At 34.5% G+C, this 18,003-nt stretch overlaps 1 protein-coding gene across 1 annotated transcript in view; it reads right to left on the minus strand.

Moving 5' to 3' along the window:
• Positions 1-5,965: 5,965 nt before the first annotated feature.
• The window catches only part of LOC136034466 (PITH domain-containing protein GA19395-like), a 44,391-nt gene continuing 32,353 nt past the window's right edge, over positions 5,966-18,003 (minus strand). Inside the window, exons 5-6 of the mRNA XM_065715657.1 lie at positions 7,859-7,963; positions 5,966-6,217 (exon numbers count right to left, since the gene is read on the minus strand). Coding sequence (XP_065571729.1) covers positions 6,010-6,217; positions 7,859-7,963 — 313 coding nt within the window. The 3' untranslated portion in view covers positions 5,966-6,009. The remainder of the gene's footprint in view (positions 6,218-7,858; positions 7,964-18,003) is intronic.

Raw genomic sequence — 18,003 nt, forward strand, 5'->3', positions numbered from 1 at the left:
TAATTCTATGGTTGCAACATGAATGCAGCCTTTTTGTCTATTTTTTGCTTTTAATACATTTTGATTCTTGTTGTTGCTCGGTCGGCGCCGTTCCTGTTTTTGGCTGAAACAGAAACAGTAAAAAATGGTAGTTAGAAACGGAACACAAAGAGAAACGGACAAAACAACGGAACTCAGAAGAGCAAAAAAACACGTGATTGGAAGACATTTGACACCGAACATGTGAGCGAGTCAATGAAAATCAACCTGGACAGCAATAATCAAAATGTGTCAAAATTAAAAATGACAGCTATAATCATTGGGTTTGGGATTTTGACATGGATAAGGTCATAAATGCCTACCATACCTTAAGTTTAGTAAAAAAAAAAAAAAAAAAAAAAAAACGAAGGTTTGGTGATACGCGTTTCACAATGACGATAGACAAACCAAGGTAAAACGAACCCAACAAATTAAAAATGATAGCAACGATGATGGTGTTTTCGATTTTGATTTCGATTTCTGATTTTGATTTCGATTTTTGGATAAGGTCATTAATGCTTGCCATGCCTTTAAAAATCAAAAACCTGGACTAAATAAATAATCGTTGGAAGAAAAATAAATTTGTCCCACCATCTGAATAATTAAGAGAAACAAAGATTCGACACCGTGTATTTCATAGAGCATCTGAGCAAGTCAAAAATGAAAATGAAAAGCAAAGATACACGCGGTTGGAAGACATGTGGCACCAAACATGTGAGCGAGTCAACATGGACAGTGAGAATCAAAACGTGCCTAAATAAATTGAAAACGTGCCTAAATAAATTGAAATTCCACCGCCAGAACAGTTAAAAGAAACATAAGTTTGTTGATAGGTCATTCATAATGACAAAAGATAAGCCAATGCAAAAGAAAAGTTTTTGTCCCCCAACCTGAACAATTAAAAGAAACAAAAGGTTCGGCTATGTGTTGTTCATAATGACAAAAGACGAGCTGAGGCAAAAGTTAAAGGTCTAATAAAAAAAAAAAAAAAAAATGTAATTCTACAGTGTGTTAGGACGTCATGACATCAAGAAAAGGCTCAAATTGTCTGCGTTTAGAAGAAATAGTGGAGAAGAATAGAAGAAATAGTAGAAGAATTAGAAGAAATAGTAGAGGAATAGAAGGAATCCATATATAGATGCAGGCCACGTACCAAGAACCTTTGTTTCTGGAAATGGGAACTTCCTGGGAGGGTGCAAAGAGGGAAGCTTTAAATAGATTAGGTTGGAGGAGGAGCGTGCGTAGCGATGTTGGCCTCAGGCGGCTTGGTGCTGCAGTGAGTTATTAGTAGTAGTAGTTCAGGTGGTTGGACAAAAACTCCCTTTTCTTCCAAGGATTTATTTAGTCCAGTTTTTGATTTTCAAAGGTTCGTTACCACGAGCTGTTTGATCTTGTCCCCTGGTGATTGTGTAAAATTTTATTTCCCTTATTGACTATCCGTTCATTTTTCAAAAGACAATCATAAATTGGGTCAATATTTAAATTCCCCGTGTCTCTATTTATTGAAAGATTAGCAAACATGTATTTTTAATTTCTATAGCCTCCCTCGCCCACCGAGAAAAACCCCTATCATTAGAAATAGCTGTAGCCTCATCAAAATTGTATAGAATGATCAGGATGAAAGAATGTATGTTCAACCAGAGCCGAAACAAAAGTTTCAGGAGGCTTTCTTAATTGTAGGGTTTTTTCTATTGAGTTGCGATGCTTAATAAATCTCTCAATAAATTGTTGGTGAGTTCTGCCAATATAAAACTTTCCACTAGAACAAGGAGTTTTATACACCCCACTAACTAAATCTCCCCGAGTTAAATCCTTCCCAGAACTAAGAAAATTACTAATGGTCTCACTGATTGGAAACAAGTATCAATGTTATGTTTACGCAAAATTCGTTTAAACATCTCCCCCGAAATATGTACATAAGGCAAAGAAATGAAACTTATTGGCATATTTAATTCTGTACATTGTGAAACTCCAATAAGCCTATTGTAGCGTTTCTATTTTTTATCATTTTATCAATGAATTTAATCGGGTAACTGTTACAAAATAAAATACCCCTCAAATACAATAATTCGGAATTTAAAAACTCCTGGGAACAAATTCTGAAAGCTCTATCCACCAGTGCATTCACAACCCCTCATTTCACTGAAATAGGCTGGCACGAATGAAAGTTCAAATACCTATCACTGTGTATAGGCTTTCTATATACTGAGAAAAAGTAAATGGAAATCACTTTTAATCAATAGGATATCAAGAAAAGGTAGTTTGTCATTTTTAACAGTTCGTGGTAACGAACTGTAGTAAGGAGCGACCCGGCTCAATAGTAACCAAAACCCTAAAAGAAAAAAAAAACAGAATTTCGATACCAATAGCTACATCAAAAGAATTGCATTTTAATGCTGATTTTAAATGTATAAGTTTCATCAAGTTTAGTCTTACCCATCAAAAGTTAAGAGCCTAAGAAAAATTGCCTTATTTTAGAAAATAGGGGGAAACACCCCCTTAAAGTCATATAATCTTAATGAAAATCACACCATCAGATTCAGCGTATCAGAGAACCCAACTGTAGGAGTTACAAGCTCCTATCTACAAAAATGAGGAATCGAACCAGTGGTCCTAGAATGTTGCGAGAGGGCTCATTCTAACGGAAATGAGAAGTTCTAGTGCCCTTTTTAAGTGACCACAAAAATTGGAGGGCACCTAGGCCCCCTCCCGCGCTAATTATTTTCCCAATATCACCGGATCAAAATTCTGAGATTATTTTTCCAGTTAATGTAATTATTTTTCAAGTCAACGGATAAAAATTCTGAGATTCTTAAGATGATATTCTTAAGATGATATTAAGATGAGATTCTTAAGATGATTCTTAAGAATTCTGAGATTCTTAAAAATTCTTGAGATTCTTTTGAGATTCTGAGCCATTTTATTCAGCATAGTCGAAAAACCTAATAACTATGGTTTTGGGGACGACTTACTCCCAAACAGTCCCCGTGGGAGGGGCTACAAGTTAAAAACTTTGACCAGTGCTTGCATATAGTAATGGTTATTGAGAAGTGTTTCAGGGGGATTTTGTGGTTTGGGGGGAGGGGTTGAGAAGAGGGGGATATGTTGGCGGAGTTTCCCATGTAGAAATTCTTCATGGGGGAAGAAAATTTCCATGAAGGGAGCGCAGGATTTTTCTATCATTATTAAAAAAAAACAATGAAAAATAAATATGAATAAGTTTTTTCAACCGAACGTAAGGAGCAGCATTAAAACTTAAAACGAACAGAAATTATTACGCATATGAGGGGCTCACCTCCTCCTAATACCTCACTCTTTGCACTAAAGTATTTTTAGTAATTTCAACTATTTATTCTACGGCCTTTGTGATTAAGGGGTCATTCTTAAGGAATTGAGACAAAATTTAAGCTTTAGTGTAAAGAGCGAGGTACTGACGTGGGGGAGAAACCCCTCACATATGCAATAAGAACAGGCGAATACAGAAGTTCGTTACGTAGGCTAATTTGTAAGTTACGTATATCTTTTACTAATAAAAACGTTCGTAAAAAATTAAAAGTTCTAGTTGCCTATTTAAGTAACCAAAAAAATGGAGGGCAACTAGACCTTCTCCCCCGCTCCTTATTTTCTCAATATTATTCGATCAAAACTATGAGAAAGCCATTTAGCCAAAAAAAATATGCGAATTTCGTTTTAATTATTCATCTGCGGAGAGCCAATATCAAAACATACATTTATTCACAAATGTTCAGAAATTTAATAAAAAAAAAGTTTTTTTTTAACTGGAAGTAAGGAGCGACATTAAAACTCAAAAGAACAGAAATGATTTCGTATATGAAAGGGGTGTGCTCCCTCACCAACGCCCCGCTCTTTACGCTAAAGTTTTTTACTGTTTTAAAAATTAGAGCTGAGAGAAAGAGTCAAACTTTAGCGTAAAGAGCGAGGCGTTGATGTGGGAGCAACCTCTTTCATATACGAAATAATTTCTGTTCGTTTTAAGTTTTAATTTCGCTCCTTACTTTCGTTAAAAGAACTTGTAATTTTCTTCAAACTCTACTGTAAATTTTACATTTATCAAAACTATTTAACTGTTCATGGAAAAGGTCTAAGGACTCTAGACCGTGTTTCCAAATGCAAACCACGTCGTCCAAGAATCTGCAGCAGAAACAAGGGGAGAGCCTAAAGACATGGAAATTAATTGTATGATTGTGCAAATTGGACGAAAAAAAACGAAATCCCTGAGGAAATGACAGCAACAGATAGGACAAATGTGAAAGGGAAAAAAGAACTGATAGCACTACTGGGCCGCCACTTTGCTACTATTGGTGAAATGACTTCAGCTCCAACAACTGGATTACAGTCAGCTGTAGATACTGCTTAATGAAGTATTTACCTCCCTCGAATGACCTATCAATATTTCTTTCTCCTTTGTCGGCCTCAGAATTTTCGACCCTCTTTATCGCACGTTGACAACGTTATCGGTCGACGACTCTGTGTAACATTGTATTGTGACATGTCTGAATGTTACATGTGTAACATTGTGCCTCTGTTGTGAAACATTGTGAACTATTATTATTATTACTATTATTATTATTACTATTACTATTACTATTATTATTAATGTTATTATTATTAACCTTTGTCTTAAGAGCGAACAATCCCTGATTGCTTTAAAGCCACTAGAGTACTGGCGTTAGGTAAGGGAGGTGATTCAAAAGATCCTAATAATTATTGTCCAATTTCTATTTTATCAGCTTTTTCTTAACTTACTGAACGTTGTGGTGGATTCATGTCGACAGTCCAGGAGGCAGTGTATGGTCCGTCAGCCGCTAATTAAATCAGAGAGATCTTGTTTTTCACTTAGAAATAGTTTAGTTACAGTCCCCAATCAACACAAGAAAATAAAAACAAGGGTACCTAATGAAGATGTAATTAGTATATGTATACGAATAAATATAATGAGCATATGTATGTGTGCATATATGTATGCGTATATTGGTATACGTATGTGTTTTTGCTTGTACATACCTCTGTACGCCTTTTTATATGGTGGGTTTGGGGAGATTTGGTCTCTTTTCCCCTGGTGATGAGTTAAATAAAAAACAATACAATTTGAAAATTTTGTTGGTTCTCGTTTGGAAATTTTGTTTGTGCGTTGTGGAGTCTGGAAACGTGAGTTATTTATTATTTTTCATTTTGTTTTTGTGGATAACTTGAAATTGAAATTTAATGATTTTGGTTTAAATTTACATGTGCGGAATATTAGCAGAGGTGCGAATTAGTTAAATCTATGTGTTAAGTATTCTTTTGTTTCCAACTCTGTCCAATTTTCTCTCAGTCAGGAATTTAATATGCTGTGTAAATATGGTATTTATAATACAACCATGAAACCTTGGAATGTTTGTTTCATGGGTGTCAGAAATTTAGCACTATTCTTTGTCTCACAATAAAAAGTAAGTAAAAAAAGTGAGACAGCACAAGATCCTTAACTGGTGGTGCTGATCTCCATTTCATAGCCCTTTAGCCAGAAAGTGCAATGGGGGGCTTGGGGCCAACTATCCATTTCTTTCAAACCCCCTTCCTGCTTACCTTCTCCAGATTTCTCCAGGTACTCATTTAGAGCTGGGTTGACTCTGACTGAGCTTACAGAGTCACACCACTGCCCCTGTCTCAAGCCAAATAACTGGTCACAACTAGGATGGAACCCGTTCCCCTTTGACAAAGATGTCTCACACCATTGCGCCAACCACTTAGCCAGGACGGCTTTTGGTCTCGCGATGGATCATAAAGCTAGGTTTCTACAAAATACGTTATGATTTTTGTAATTCCTCTGTATTTGTTCTATGTTTTATATTTTTTTGCCATGGCCTATGGGCTTTAAGCACAAATAAATTCTATTCTTTATATTTACAATTCTCAGATCAGTGGAGAAATCATTAAAAATGGCGTGTTTAGCAGGAAAATTTTTAATTTACATACAAAAAAAACCTTTGATTAGTCGATTGGTTTAGATGCCGAATTCCAGTCGACAATGTGATCAGAAATTGATGGCATAGTTTCATAGCTACATATGGTTACGCCATGTCTGTGTGCTTCTGTCCATTCACCACGAAGTCCTATGTAGTATATTTCAGTCGTTTCGGCACCATAGTTCGAAGGAAAATGTATACTCAAATGGTGCACTGAGGTGAACGTCACAACCCTAAAACAATGTAAATTTAAGTAACTGCGGAGACTTAATTTCTAAAATAATATATTATTTAATTACTCCCATAGCAGTAGTGTAACAAGATTCACACTAAAAAAGTAACTGCAAATAATTAAAATAACAATGCATTTCAATAAGACACAATAATTTCACTTTTGCTCTCTAGTTGCAGACTCTGGTCTAATTTATTAAATAATTTATATACCTCCCTGCAGTTTTTCTAACCTCCCCCCTAGACTTATACAAATTCCGTTGTTGGAGATATTTTCATTGAAAATACCTTTTTGTTTCTTTATTTGAAAAAAAAAACCCCACCCAGACTTTTAAAAATTTATTTCACGTACCCCGCCCCCATCCCTACTACGTTTCCGTGAATTGACACACTGTAATTATGCTTAATTTCGAATCTTATTCTAAATAACTATCAAATTGTATTTTGTAGCATCAAAAACAATTCGTTTGTGGTTTTGAATCCTGCGGAAATGTAAACAATCTCTAAATAAATAATGCCAATAGTTTGAGTACTTGCAGAATTTTTCTTGAGGCAATGGGAGAAGAACAAAAACTGAATTGGAATTATTAACAAGGTGGTACTTAACGATCGAACTAATGATCAATGACAATGAGAATTCTAGCATAAATTCTAACAATGGCAAATAATTCTAATAAACAATGACACTATTAAGAATACTTGCTGAAGCTGTCTTGAATAATTGGAAGAGGTAGTAAATATTGAATTAGTTTTCCACGATTTAAGAGGACGTCTGATCTGATGATCTATATCAATGACAATTCTAACAATGGCAAACTATTTTAAATTTTAAATTTAAATGTCACTAATTAACACACACTAATTAACACTAATTTAAAACACACTAATTTAAATGTCGACACAATGTCGTTGTTGTCCAACATGATTCTTCTATCAGATTGTTATTCTAACTTTAAGATTACTCTAACTAAATTTAGATAATATGCAGAGAAGTATTATCCCTTCCCTGGGATTGGCCTTAGGAGGTTAAGATTTATTTTTCGTAGCCAGTGTGCACCAATTTAAACAATCTATTTGTAAAGTCCAAAGCTAAATCATTTGGTAGGCTATATTTCTCTAAAGAAATTAGGCACTTCAATTTCACCCAGCAGTACTGTTTGAAGCCGTGGTTCTGGTAAGGGAAACTCATGAAAGGTCCATCCTGACGCCATTATGGGGCCATGTAAGCACAGTTCTGCTTCCGGGAATAGGAGCAGAGGGAGAAAATTGTGACAGAGTTGAAATCCTAGAGCATCTCACAATACCGGAGAAGCTCCAGCATTTTACACCAATTTTATATTATAGAGAATTATATATTCTAGGTGACGTCATCCCTCTCCTACCTTTAGACTAAGACAAAGCAGATTCTTGGACTATAGAAATATTTTCTTCTCATTGCCAAACAAGGAGCTCTTAGCCTCTTTCACAATTTCACAGTTTTCAAGCTTAGTAAAAGTCCACAAAGAAAACCTCGAAAACCTTTAATGAACACTGTCAATTAAAATTCCAAAACTACAGGTAACCTAACTTAAGCTAAGAGGGAAAATTAGTAAGGATTCATCGGTATTAGCGAGGACAGGAAGAGGCGATTCAAGTAAACATACTTAACAGGGTATTCCAGCATTCCACTTTGGTCTTCAACTAATTCAAATTCTTGATCAGCCTTGCTCTGTACATCGTCAAAGGTCATTTGCTCACGATTCTTAAATCTAAAAGAAAACAATAAATTAACAATACTGAAAAAAGTAGGAGCTGCATATATTCCCTTTAGGCGAAACAAAAAGAAAGGTTAGGAATTTAGAACTGTATCATAAAAATGTTATATTTAATTTGACTAATATCAGACCTGATGCTGAAAGGTACATATTTGACGGTTTGAAATTTACAAGGTGTAGACTGTTTTTAATCCTTTAAATTAAGAATATGTAAAATACATAATTTCAAACACATAGATCATTTTCCAATATTTAAAATCCACATTCTGTGCTATAGCTAAACACGTCTGACCATTATAAAGAGGACCAGAGTATCGTTCTCAAGGAGAAGGTGGGAAAACATAAAGAAAGCATGTTCTTAGAGATTAAGGGAGAGGGGAATGGCATAGGCCATTCGCTCACAGATTTTTATAGCTAAAAAAATCTCTATGTCAACAACCATAATGACAGCTACATTTTAGATTTGTATTAAATTTCTGAGGAAGGAGCAAAGGGGGATTGGTTATGTTGAATTTTAGAATTAAAAAATTCGATGCACAAAGTTCCCGATTTGATGGTTTGGTATCCATAAAGTTTAGGAAGAAGTTATTTAAAAACTTTAAGCTTAGAAAAAACAAGAATTTATATGTATTATAAATATTCGAAGTATACTTTTGTACTTTGATATTATCTAGAATTTATATCCTGTACAAAAGGTACAGTGGTCTGGCCCTCAGAAAAGGAATCAGAACATGATTCCTATGAAAGAGCGGGTATAAGAAATGGGTTAATGTTCATATTACCTGGACAATTGTTTACTGTCATGAAACTATTGTTAACAGTTTCAGCTATTGGGACCATCTGAAGGGGAGTGGATTAGGGAGTGAATCGATTAGTATATTTGGAAATAGGGGCAGCTAGAGCAAAGGCCATTGCTAAATTGTCTGAAGTAATCAAATCCCAAAAAATATTAAAAATGAAACGAAGAGCAAAGACACAAGCGATTAGTAGACAGTGAGCGAGTCAAAAATGAAAATGAAGAGCAAATGCATACGCAGTTAGAAGACATAATCAAGATGCATTAAATTTCATTAAGAAATAATCCACATGCAACAAGTTTCACGAACAAAATCAACATACATTTTGCTTTAAGAAGAAAAATCCACCATGAAACAGCTGTGATTAAGAAAAATATCATGATAAATTAAGTTTCTCGAAAGAAAAAATTAACATACAACAAGCTTCAAGAAGAAAATTATCAAGATAAACTAAATTTCACGAGCGAAAATCAGCACAAAACAAGGTCCGTGAACAAAACCAATTTCACGAGGAGAAAAATCAACGTATTACTTGCACAAACAGTAAAATCAACAAGCAACAAGTCTCATGCAAAATAAATAAAAATGTAAGAAGTTTCTCGAAGAGATGAATAAAGACACATTAAGTTTCTTGAAGAAATAATTCACATGCAACAAGTTTCACGATCAAAAATCAGCATGCATCATGTTTCACGAAGAAAAAACGAACATGCAACAGGTTTGACGAAAAAAATTAACGACAAAATTAAGTTTCACGAAAGAATAAGTCAACATACACGAACTTTCACGAAGCAACAATATCAACAAATTGAGACAATTTTTGAAACAAATTGAGTTTAAAAAACAAAAATCACCACGCAATACTTTCGATGAACGAAATTTTTTCCGGAGGAGAAAAATCAATGTACAAGTTTCAAGAATAACAACATGCAGTAGATTTCACGAGGAAGAGATAAAAATACAACAAGGTTCTTGAAGACATAAATCAAGATAAGTTTCTTAGAAATAATCCACATTTCTAATCTTAGAAATTAATTTTTTAATTGTTGGTTTGTTTTTCGTGAAACATGATGCATGCTGACTTTTGTATCGTGGAACTCGTTCCATATCAATTATTTCTTCGAGAAACTTAATTTGTCTTGATTCATCTCTTCGAGAAACTTCTTACATTTAATTTCTTCTTCATAAAACCAGTTTCATGATGATTTTAGGTACAACTAGTACGTTGATTTTTCTCCTCCTGAAATCGGTTTTGTTCGTGAAGCTTCTTGTGTGCTGATTTTTGTTCGTAAAATATAATTTATCTCTAGATTTTTCTTCGTGAAACCTGTTGTATGTTGATTGATTATTTCAAGAAACTTAATTTATCATGATAATTTTCTTCGTCAAACTTGTTTCCTGTTGGGTTCTTTCTTAAAACAAGATGCATGTTGATTTTGTTCGTGAAACTTGTTAAATGTGGTTTATTTCTTAAAGAAAGTTAATGCATCTTGATTTATGTCTTCGAAAAACTTGATGTTTTTATTTCTTCTTCATAAAACTTCTTGCAAATTGAATTTTATCATCGTGAAAAATGTACATTAATTTTTCTCCTCGTGAAACTGGTTTTGTTCGTGGGACTTGTTGCGTGATGATTGTCGTTCGTAAAACTTACTTAACCTAGATGTTTTTCTTCATGAAACTTGTTGCAGGTTGATTTTTTCTTCGTGAAACATGATACATGCTGCTTTTGTCCAAGAGACTTTCTCATGTTGATTATTTCTTCAAAAAGCATAATGTATCCTTATTCATGTTTTCTAGAAACTTGTTATATTTTTATTTTCTCTTCATGAAACTTAAAGCATGTTAATTTTTTCTTCGTGAAACTAATACATAAATTTTCCTCCTCGTGAAACCTGTTTTGCCTTAGAATTTGTTGCGTTCACATTTTCTTCATGAAACTTAAATTATCATGACCTTTTTTTTAAACTTGCTGTATGTTGATTTATTCTTTCATGGTACTCTTATCATGAAATTTTTCTTCGTGAAACTTGTTACATAATGGTTCTTCTTTGTGAAACATGATGCATTCTGATTTTTGTTGGTGAAACTTGGTGCACGTGAATTGTTTCTACATAAACTTAATGTATCTTGATTTATGTCTTCGAGAAACTTATTGTATTTTGTCGCTTCCTCGTGAAACGTACTGCTTGTTGATTTTTCTTTTCATGAAACTTGTACGTTGGTTTTTCTCCTCAGGAATAAGATTTCATTCATGAAAACTATTTCGTGCTGATTTTTTGTGAAACTCATATTATCTTGATATTTTTGCTTCGAGAAACTTAATTTATCATGATATTTTTCTTCGTCAAACTCGTTTCATGTTGGTTTTTTCTTCTCAAAACAAGATGCATTTTGATTTTGTTCGTGAAACTTATTGCCTGTGGATTATTTCTTATAGAAATTTAATATATCTTGATTTATGTCTTCGAAAAACTTGATATATTTTTATTTCTTCTTTATAAAACCTATTGCAAATTGAATTTTCTCATCGTGAAACTGGTTTTGTTCATGGTACTTGTTGCGTGCTGATTGTTGTTCGTGACACCTAATTAATCTTGATATTTTCTTCATTAAACTTGTTGCAAGTTGAATTGTTCTTCATGAAACATGTTGCATATTATTTTTTTTTTCTTCGTGAAAGTAGTTGCACGTTGATTTTTTTGCTCATGAATCATTTTGTACGTTGATTATTTCTTCGTGATACCTGTCTTATGTTAATTTTCTCATCTTGAAACTTGTGCTTTATTTTTTCGTCGTGAAACTTGTTGATTTTTTCTTCATGAAACTTATTTTATCTTGATATTTCTCTTTGTGAAAACTATTGCATGTTGTCATTTTGATAGGAAAACCTTTTCAATGCTGATACATTGTTCGTGAAACATAAAGTATGTTGATTTTTCCTCGTGAAACTTGTTGCATGCTGATTTATTTGAAGCTTGCAGCATTTTTTTTATATGTGAAAAATGATGCATGTCTTTTTTTGTTCGTGAAAAAATGTTACAATATCTTCAGGAAACTTAATGCATCTTGATTTATGCGTTCCAAAAACGTGTTATGTTTTTATTTCTTCTTCGTGAAACTTGTTGCGTGTTGATTTTACTGTTCGTGAAACTAGTACGTTGATTTTTCTCCTCGTGAAACCAGTATTGTTCGTAGAGCTTGTTGTGTGCTGATTTTAGTTCGTGAAATTCAATTTATATTGATATTTTTCTTCCTGCAACTTCTTATATGTTGATTTACTCTTTCGAAAAATGAAATTTTCATGATATTTTTCTTCATTAAACTTGTTACATGTTGGTTTTTTCTTCTTAAAACAAGATTCATATTGATTTTGTTCGTCAAACTTGTTGCATATGGATTATTTCTTAAAGAAAGTTAATGCATCCTGATTTATGTCTTCGAAAAACTTGATGTATTTTTATTTCTTCTTCATAAATCTTGTTGCAAATTGAATTTTCTCATCGTGAAACATGTACATTAATTTTTCTCCCCGTGAAACTGGTAAAAATATCCTAAAGTATTATGTAACACCCGTGTGTGCATCGTCATTCTGTAACACCTCACGTGTGGGCTGCCATTATACCATTCCCAATAAATCTATATAGTCAAATAAGGTTACGTTATCCCCAATACATGTATCAAGTCATTCAAGATTGCGTCATATCCGACATGTTTACCGTCATTGCGTAGCACCCATGTGGGTGCCCCCCTCAGTTACAACCGGGGCCTCGCTTCACTAGTGGACTTCAATAAGTCCTATAACATAACAGGCACCTGCATCTATTAGAAAACAAAATCTGTCATGCAATAACGAAAAGTAAACAAACTCTATTATGTAACAAGCATATCCTATGACGTAGGTTACTATACCTTTAAAAATTCACATTATAATTGCGCTAAAATCCAGGTGCACGTAATAACATCTTAAGGGACTGGTAGCTCCAGGTTTTTCTCCTAAGGGCGATTTTAAAAGAATTATTGTGTCACTACTAATAACGACAATTCTGGACTACTACGGTCCCTGCGTCAGCCCTGCAGTGTGTTGCTACGGCGAGTTTCGATATCTGGGTCCCGTTTCACCAAGCTAAGGTCAAACTCACAGCGTCACCTTAGGACTGATTTCTAAGGTTTTGAGGTTCATACACAATTTTGAATCTTCTAGGAGGGATGCAAGACCATCCCTCTTATCGCAAAGTAGGTGAAACCCAAACAACGACATTTAAGCAAGTAGATAAAGAATCCATAGAAAGGGCTTTTTAAATGCGTTAGACAGACCGGATTTAATTAAGAGGGTTTTAAATCTTTTTCGTGAACTATAAGTAGTAGTGCTGCCCAAGTAAAGAGAAATATAGGCGCGATGTATTGTTTATTTAACCTCTTTTTAGGTTTCACCAATTTACTTCGTATAGAAAGAGTTATCGTAGAAACTTCAGAATGACCTCGGTCGATTGGAAACCGAAAGCCCAAGTGCTCTTTTTAGAAATCAAAAGTGGTTGGTGGGTAACCCCCCTTCCACACCTATTAGCTCCCCAAAATCTCCCCACACATATTTTGAGATAGCCGTTTTGTTCAGCATACTTTAAAGATCCAGTAACTATCTCTCTGAGGATGCCAACCCCCCTCTCCCTGCCATAGCTCTGGAGCAAGGACTGATACAATTCGTCCATTGTTTACATATAATGTTTGTTATTAAGAAAGATGGGAATATTTGTCATGTAGAGTCCAAAAAGACGAAGGGCGTTCATGTGACCCTCTCGAAGAATGTTGAGGAGACTGTTGAACTAAATCAAAACACACTACGAGCATAAGGGTTGTTAAAAAGATATAGCTCAGGAACGACTATGTGTATTAATTAGGAACTACCAGAAAGTGATAAGGGGGTGATCTATTGATTAAATAGTCAATACTTAAACGCAACTATTAGTGCTACTAAAGCTACCAATACTGCTACAACTGCAACTACGGCTTGTGTAAATAATACTATCAAGGCTTAGGGTATTGAAGCGAAAAGTTGGTGAAATTTTGAGGGGACAGTAGAACTAGATAAAAACATGCTATGTGCATTCCAATTGTCTAAAGTATCTTTGGAATAGCTTACAGTATCAGGCTGAAGCTCCCAAGAAATCAAGAGCAAGATATTCAACTGGCCAAAAGTCAATATGTGCATACTACAACTGTTACTAATGCTACTATTACTATTAATGGCCCAACACTACTACTACTACTACTACTGCTCTACCACTATAACTACAATTATGATGTAAGTGGAGGTGACAATTTGAGATAATATTGAGGAGGAATTTGAACTGGATCAAAACGCACTACGTGCATCCAGATTTTCAAAAGGCCATTTCTCAGGAATGGATTAGGGAATTAAGTTGTAACCTTCAAAGAATGCTTAAAAGGGAAAATCATTTGATCAAAAGGCAGATGTGCACGCTACTACTAATAATACTACTACAACGACTTAATTGATACTTACATAGCAACTACTACTACTACAACTAATAATTCAATGCAACACCAAGCCATCAGAGGTCAACACAGCTACGCACACTCATCCTCCGTCCCAATCTACTCAAAGCCTCTTTATTCCATCCCAGGAAGTTTCCATTTCCCTTAAATCTTTCCTTGCGACTTCCTGCTGCCCCAAACGAAGACGACCTGCTTTCCGTTTCACCCTAAACAGTTGGAAGAATACTATAGATACAAAGGTTATTAAAAGGTAATATCAGCAATGTCATAGACATGGCTAATTGTATTAAGTTGAAATATCCAGGGTTTAAATAGGGGAATGTTCGTCTTACCAAAAGGCAACTTGTGAATACTACTGCTTCTGCTAGTGCTAGTGCTATTATTGTTAATACCACTACTAGTCCTGCCGGCACTACAAGCACTCCTACTACTACTGTGAGTACTATTATAACATAACTAGGACTATGTCTATGAGGGTAAATTTTTCAGGAAACACTGAGGGTGAAATTGAATTGCAGGTTGCATATATGCAGGTTATCAAAAGAGCGAACCGTCAATATCTTAGGAACGACTGGTGTATGAGGTTGAAAGTACAAGGCTTATGGGGGGGGTGTTGGACTAACTAAAAGGGTACTACTACTACTGCCACTAGGATTTCTGCTACTAATAAGGCTAAAAGTATTAATATGAAACTTTTATAGAATGTCAAGGGGGAGTTTCCACCAAATCAAAGCACACTATGTGCATTGCATGCTAGTCGTCAGTATTACTACTGATACTACTACTACTACTACTACTAAAGCTAAGGGTATTTAAGCAAAAATGTTTTGGGACGCTGAGTGGATTTGAACTAAATCAAAACACATCATGTGCATGCAGGTTATCAAACGGACGTATAAGCAAGATCCCAGGGACTGTTTAGGGTATTAATTTGAAACTTCCAGCGTATTTTCGGGGGATGTTGGAAAAAGCTAAAGTTATTCTGTGCAAACTGCTATTAATGCTGTTACTACTACTGATGCTAAGGATTTTAAGGTTAAGCTTTTAGGGAGAGTTAAGGGGATGTTGAACTAAATCAAAAAACCAAATGCGCAGGTAGATTGCAGAAAGGCTGTATCAGCAATATCTAAAGAACACCCTATAGCATTATGCTGAATCTTTGAAGAGGGTATGAAGAAGGGGAATTTGAACAAATCAATAGGCATTAAGTGCACAGTTTATACCACTGCTATTACTGCCAATACAATTTCCACTACTACTAAGGCTAACTGCATAAAGGTGAAAACTTTCAGAAATGTTTAGGAGGAGGTTCCACCAAATCAAAGCACACTTCCTACATACAGGTCGTAAAAAGGGCATAAAAGCAATATCTTAGGAACGGCTTAGAGTATTAAGTAGAAAATTTCACGGGAAGTTGAGGGGGATGTTGAACTAACCAATAGATACTATATGCATGTTACAACTATTGCTACTACTACTATTGCTACGACTACGACTTTTCCTAAGGCTAATGGGATTAAGGCGAAAAGTTTTAAGGAACTTTTAGGGGAACGTTGAGCTACAACAAACAAAAAATGTTCAGTTAGGTTTAAATAAGTGTATATGAGCAATTTCTCAAGAACATCTTAAATTATTAAGTTAAAACTTTGAGATATCTTTAGATGAATGTTGAACTAACGAATAGGCACTCGGTGTATAATGCTACTACTACGCCTACTAGTACCAAAGAAGGCAAAAGGTGTTAAGATAAAACTTTCATGAAATGTTTAAGAGGATGTTAAATTAAAGCAAAACACTTCTACTACTACTAAAATTATACTCCTACTACTTCAAAGAAGGTATTTGCAATATCTAAGGAACAGCTAAGCGTATTTTGAACAAAATCAAAAGGTATTATGTACATCTGAGTTGTAAAAAGGACATTTGTGAATTACCTCAGGGACGGCTATTATATAATGCACGGTAAAACTAGACGGTAACAGTAGCCCTACTATTTCTATGGCTCCTATTTTTGTAGCCTGATTTTGAAGTACAATACCTGGATAAATTTTGGAAAAGACTCTCAGAGGGGTTAAATGAATAATGAAGCGAATTTTGAAGAACCAAATGTAAACTGTATCACTTTTATCATGCCTGTTCCACGTAAATTCACAAAAATTTTCAGCGAAACGTTTATAGGATTCTTGAAACTAAATCAAAACCAAATTGAAACTAAAAATGATCTCTTTCACACCACCTTTCTACACCCTACTACAGCAACGGTTACAATTGCTACTGCTGCACCTATTACTGCAAAGAGTACTATTAGTACTACAAAAGCTATTAATATTACAGTGAAACTTTCAGGGATTGTTGAAGAGGATGGTGAACTAAATTGAAACACTGCATCAACCGAAGGATAGATATGTATACTAGCCCTACTAAATATACTATTATTCAGGCTAAAGGCATTAAGGAAAGATTTTCAGAAAATATTGGGAGATACGTTAAATTAAATTGAAACATAGAAAATGTAAACAGGCTGCCAAATGGCCATATCAGCAGTATATCAGAACAGCTTACAGCATTAGATTCAAACTTTCAGAGCCTAATGAGAGGTATGTAGAGCTAACAAAATGCATACTACCACCTCTAGTAGTAGTAGTACTACTTCTACTGCTAGTAACAATATTACTATGGCTAATGGCATTAATAATCCACTTTCAAATACAATTGAAAGCTAAATAAAAACACATTATTGGCACATAGGTTATCAATTGGACGCGTCATAAATCTCTCAGAAATGGGTCAAGCTATTAAGTTGAAATTATCATGGCATAAGGAGGGGATGACGTACTGGACCAAAAGGCACAATACGAATAACATTACTGTTTACAACTAATACTACAACTGCTATCACTAATACTACACATATTACTGCTTCGATTACTTCTGCTAGGGTATAGGTTATACTTTATGGCTTAGAATAGAGTATAAAGTGAGAACTTTCATGGAAAGTTTATGTTACTTTAAAAGTAAATCCAACGGCATTATGTGTATTCTGATTGCCAATAGGACGTCTCAGCGATATTTCAAGAAGAGCTGAGGGTATTAAGTTGAAAATTTCAGAGCTACTACTATTACTGCTTCTGCAGGTTGTAAAAACAGCATAGATAGAATGTTTCGGAATTAGTATTAAGTTTTATATTTCATGAAAACTGGACGAGATGTAAAACTAAACAAAATAATAAATGTGTCCCGATTTTCAAAAAAGGCGTACGGATTCATATAGAAAAACGATAATATTTAAAGTGTTTTCTTCTTTTCGAAGGAAAAAGACTATGTCAATAAAAAACGGAAGAGAAATTCATTTAAAAGACTTTTTCTACCAAATAAGTTTTTCGAACAAAAGCAGAGAGCTATATTTAACCCAAAATGAGCAGAAATAAAGCCAAAAAATTTCTTGGCGTCAGACTTCTCCGTAAATTACCATCAATAAAACCAAAAACAGACAGTAATTATATTAAACAAATGAGTCAAACTTAAAACAAACAGAAAATAGGACGGGTAAGGTATGTTCACGCCTTCTGAAGGCCAGAACATAGTTTGCACTTTACTGATAACAAATACACTGTACATTCACATTCACACTCTACATTCATTTGTTGTTGTTTTTACTCAGTAATATCAGTTATGATAACATCTTGTTTTTTCGATATTATGAAAAATAGAAACATCCAG

This window comes from Artemia franciscana, chromosome 13 (assembly GCF_032884065.1).
Source record: "Artemia franciscana chromosome 13, ASM3288406v1, whole genome shotgun sequence".
Lineage (NCBI taxonomy): Eukaryota > Metazoa > Arthropoda > Branchiopoda > Anostraca > Artemiidae > Artemia > Artemia franciscana.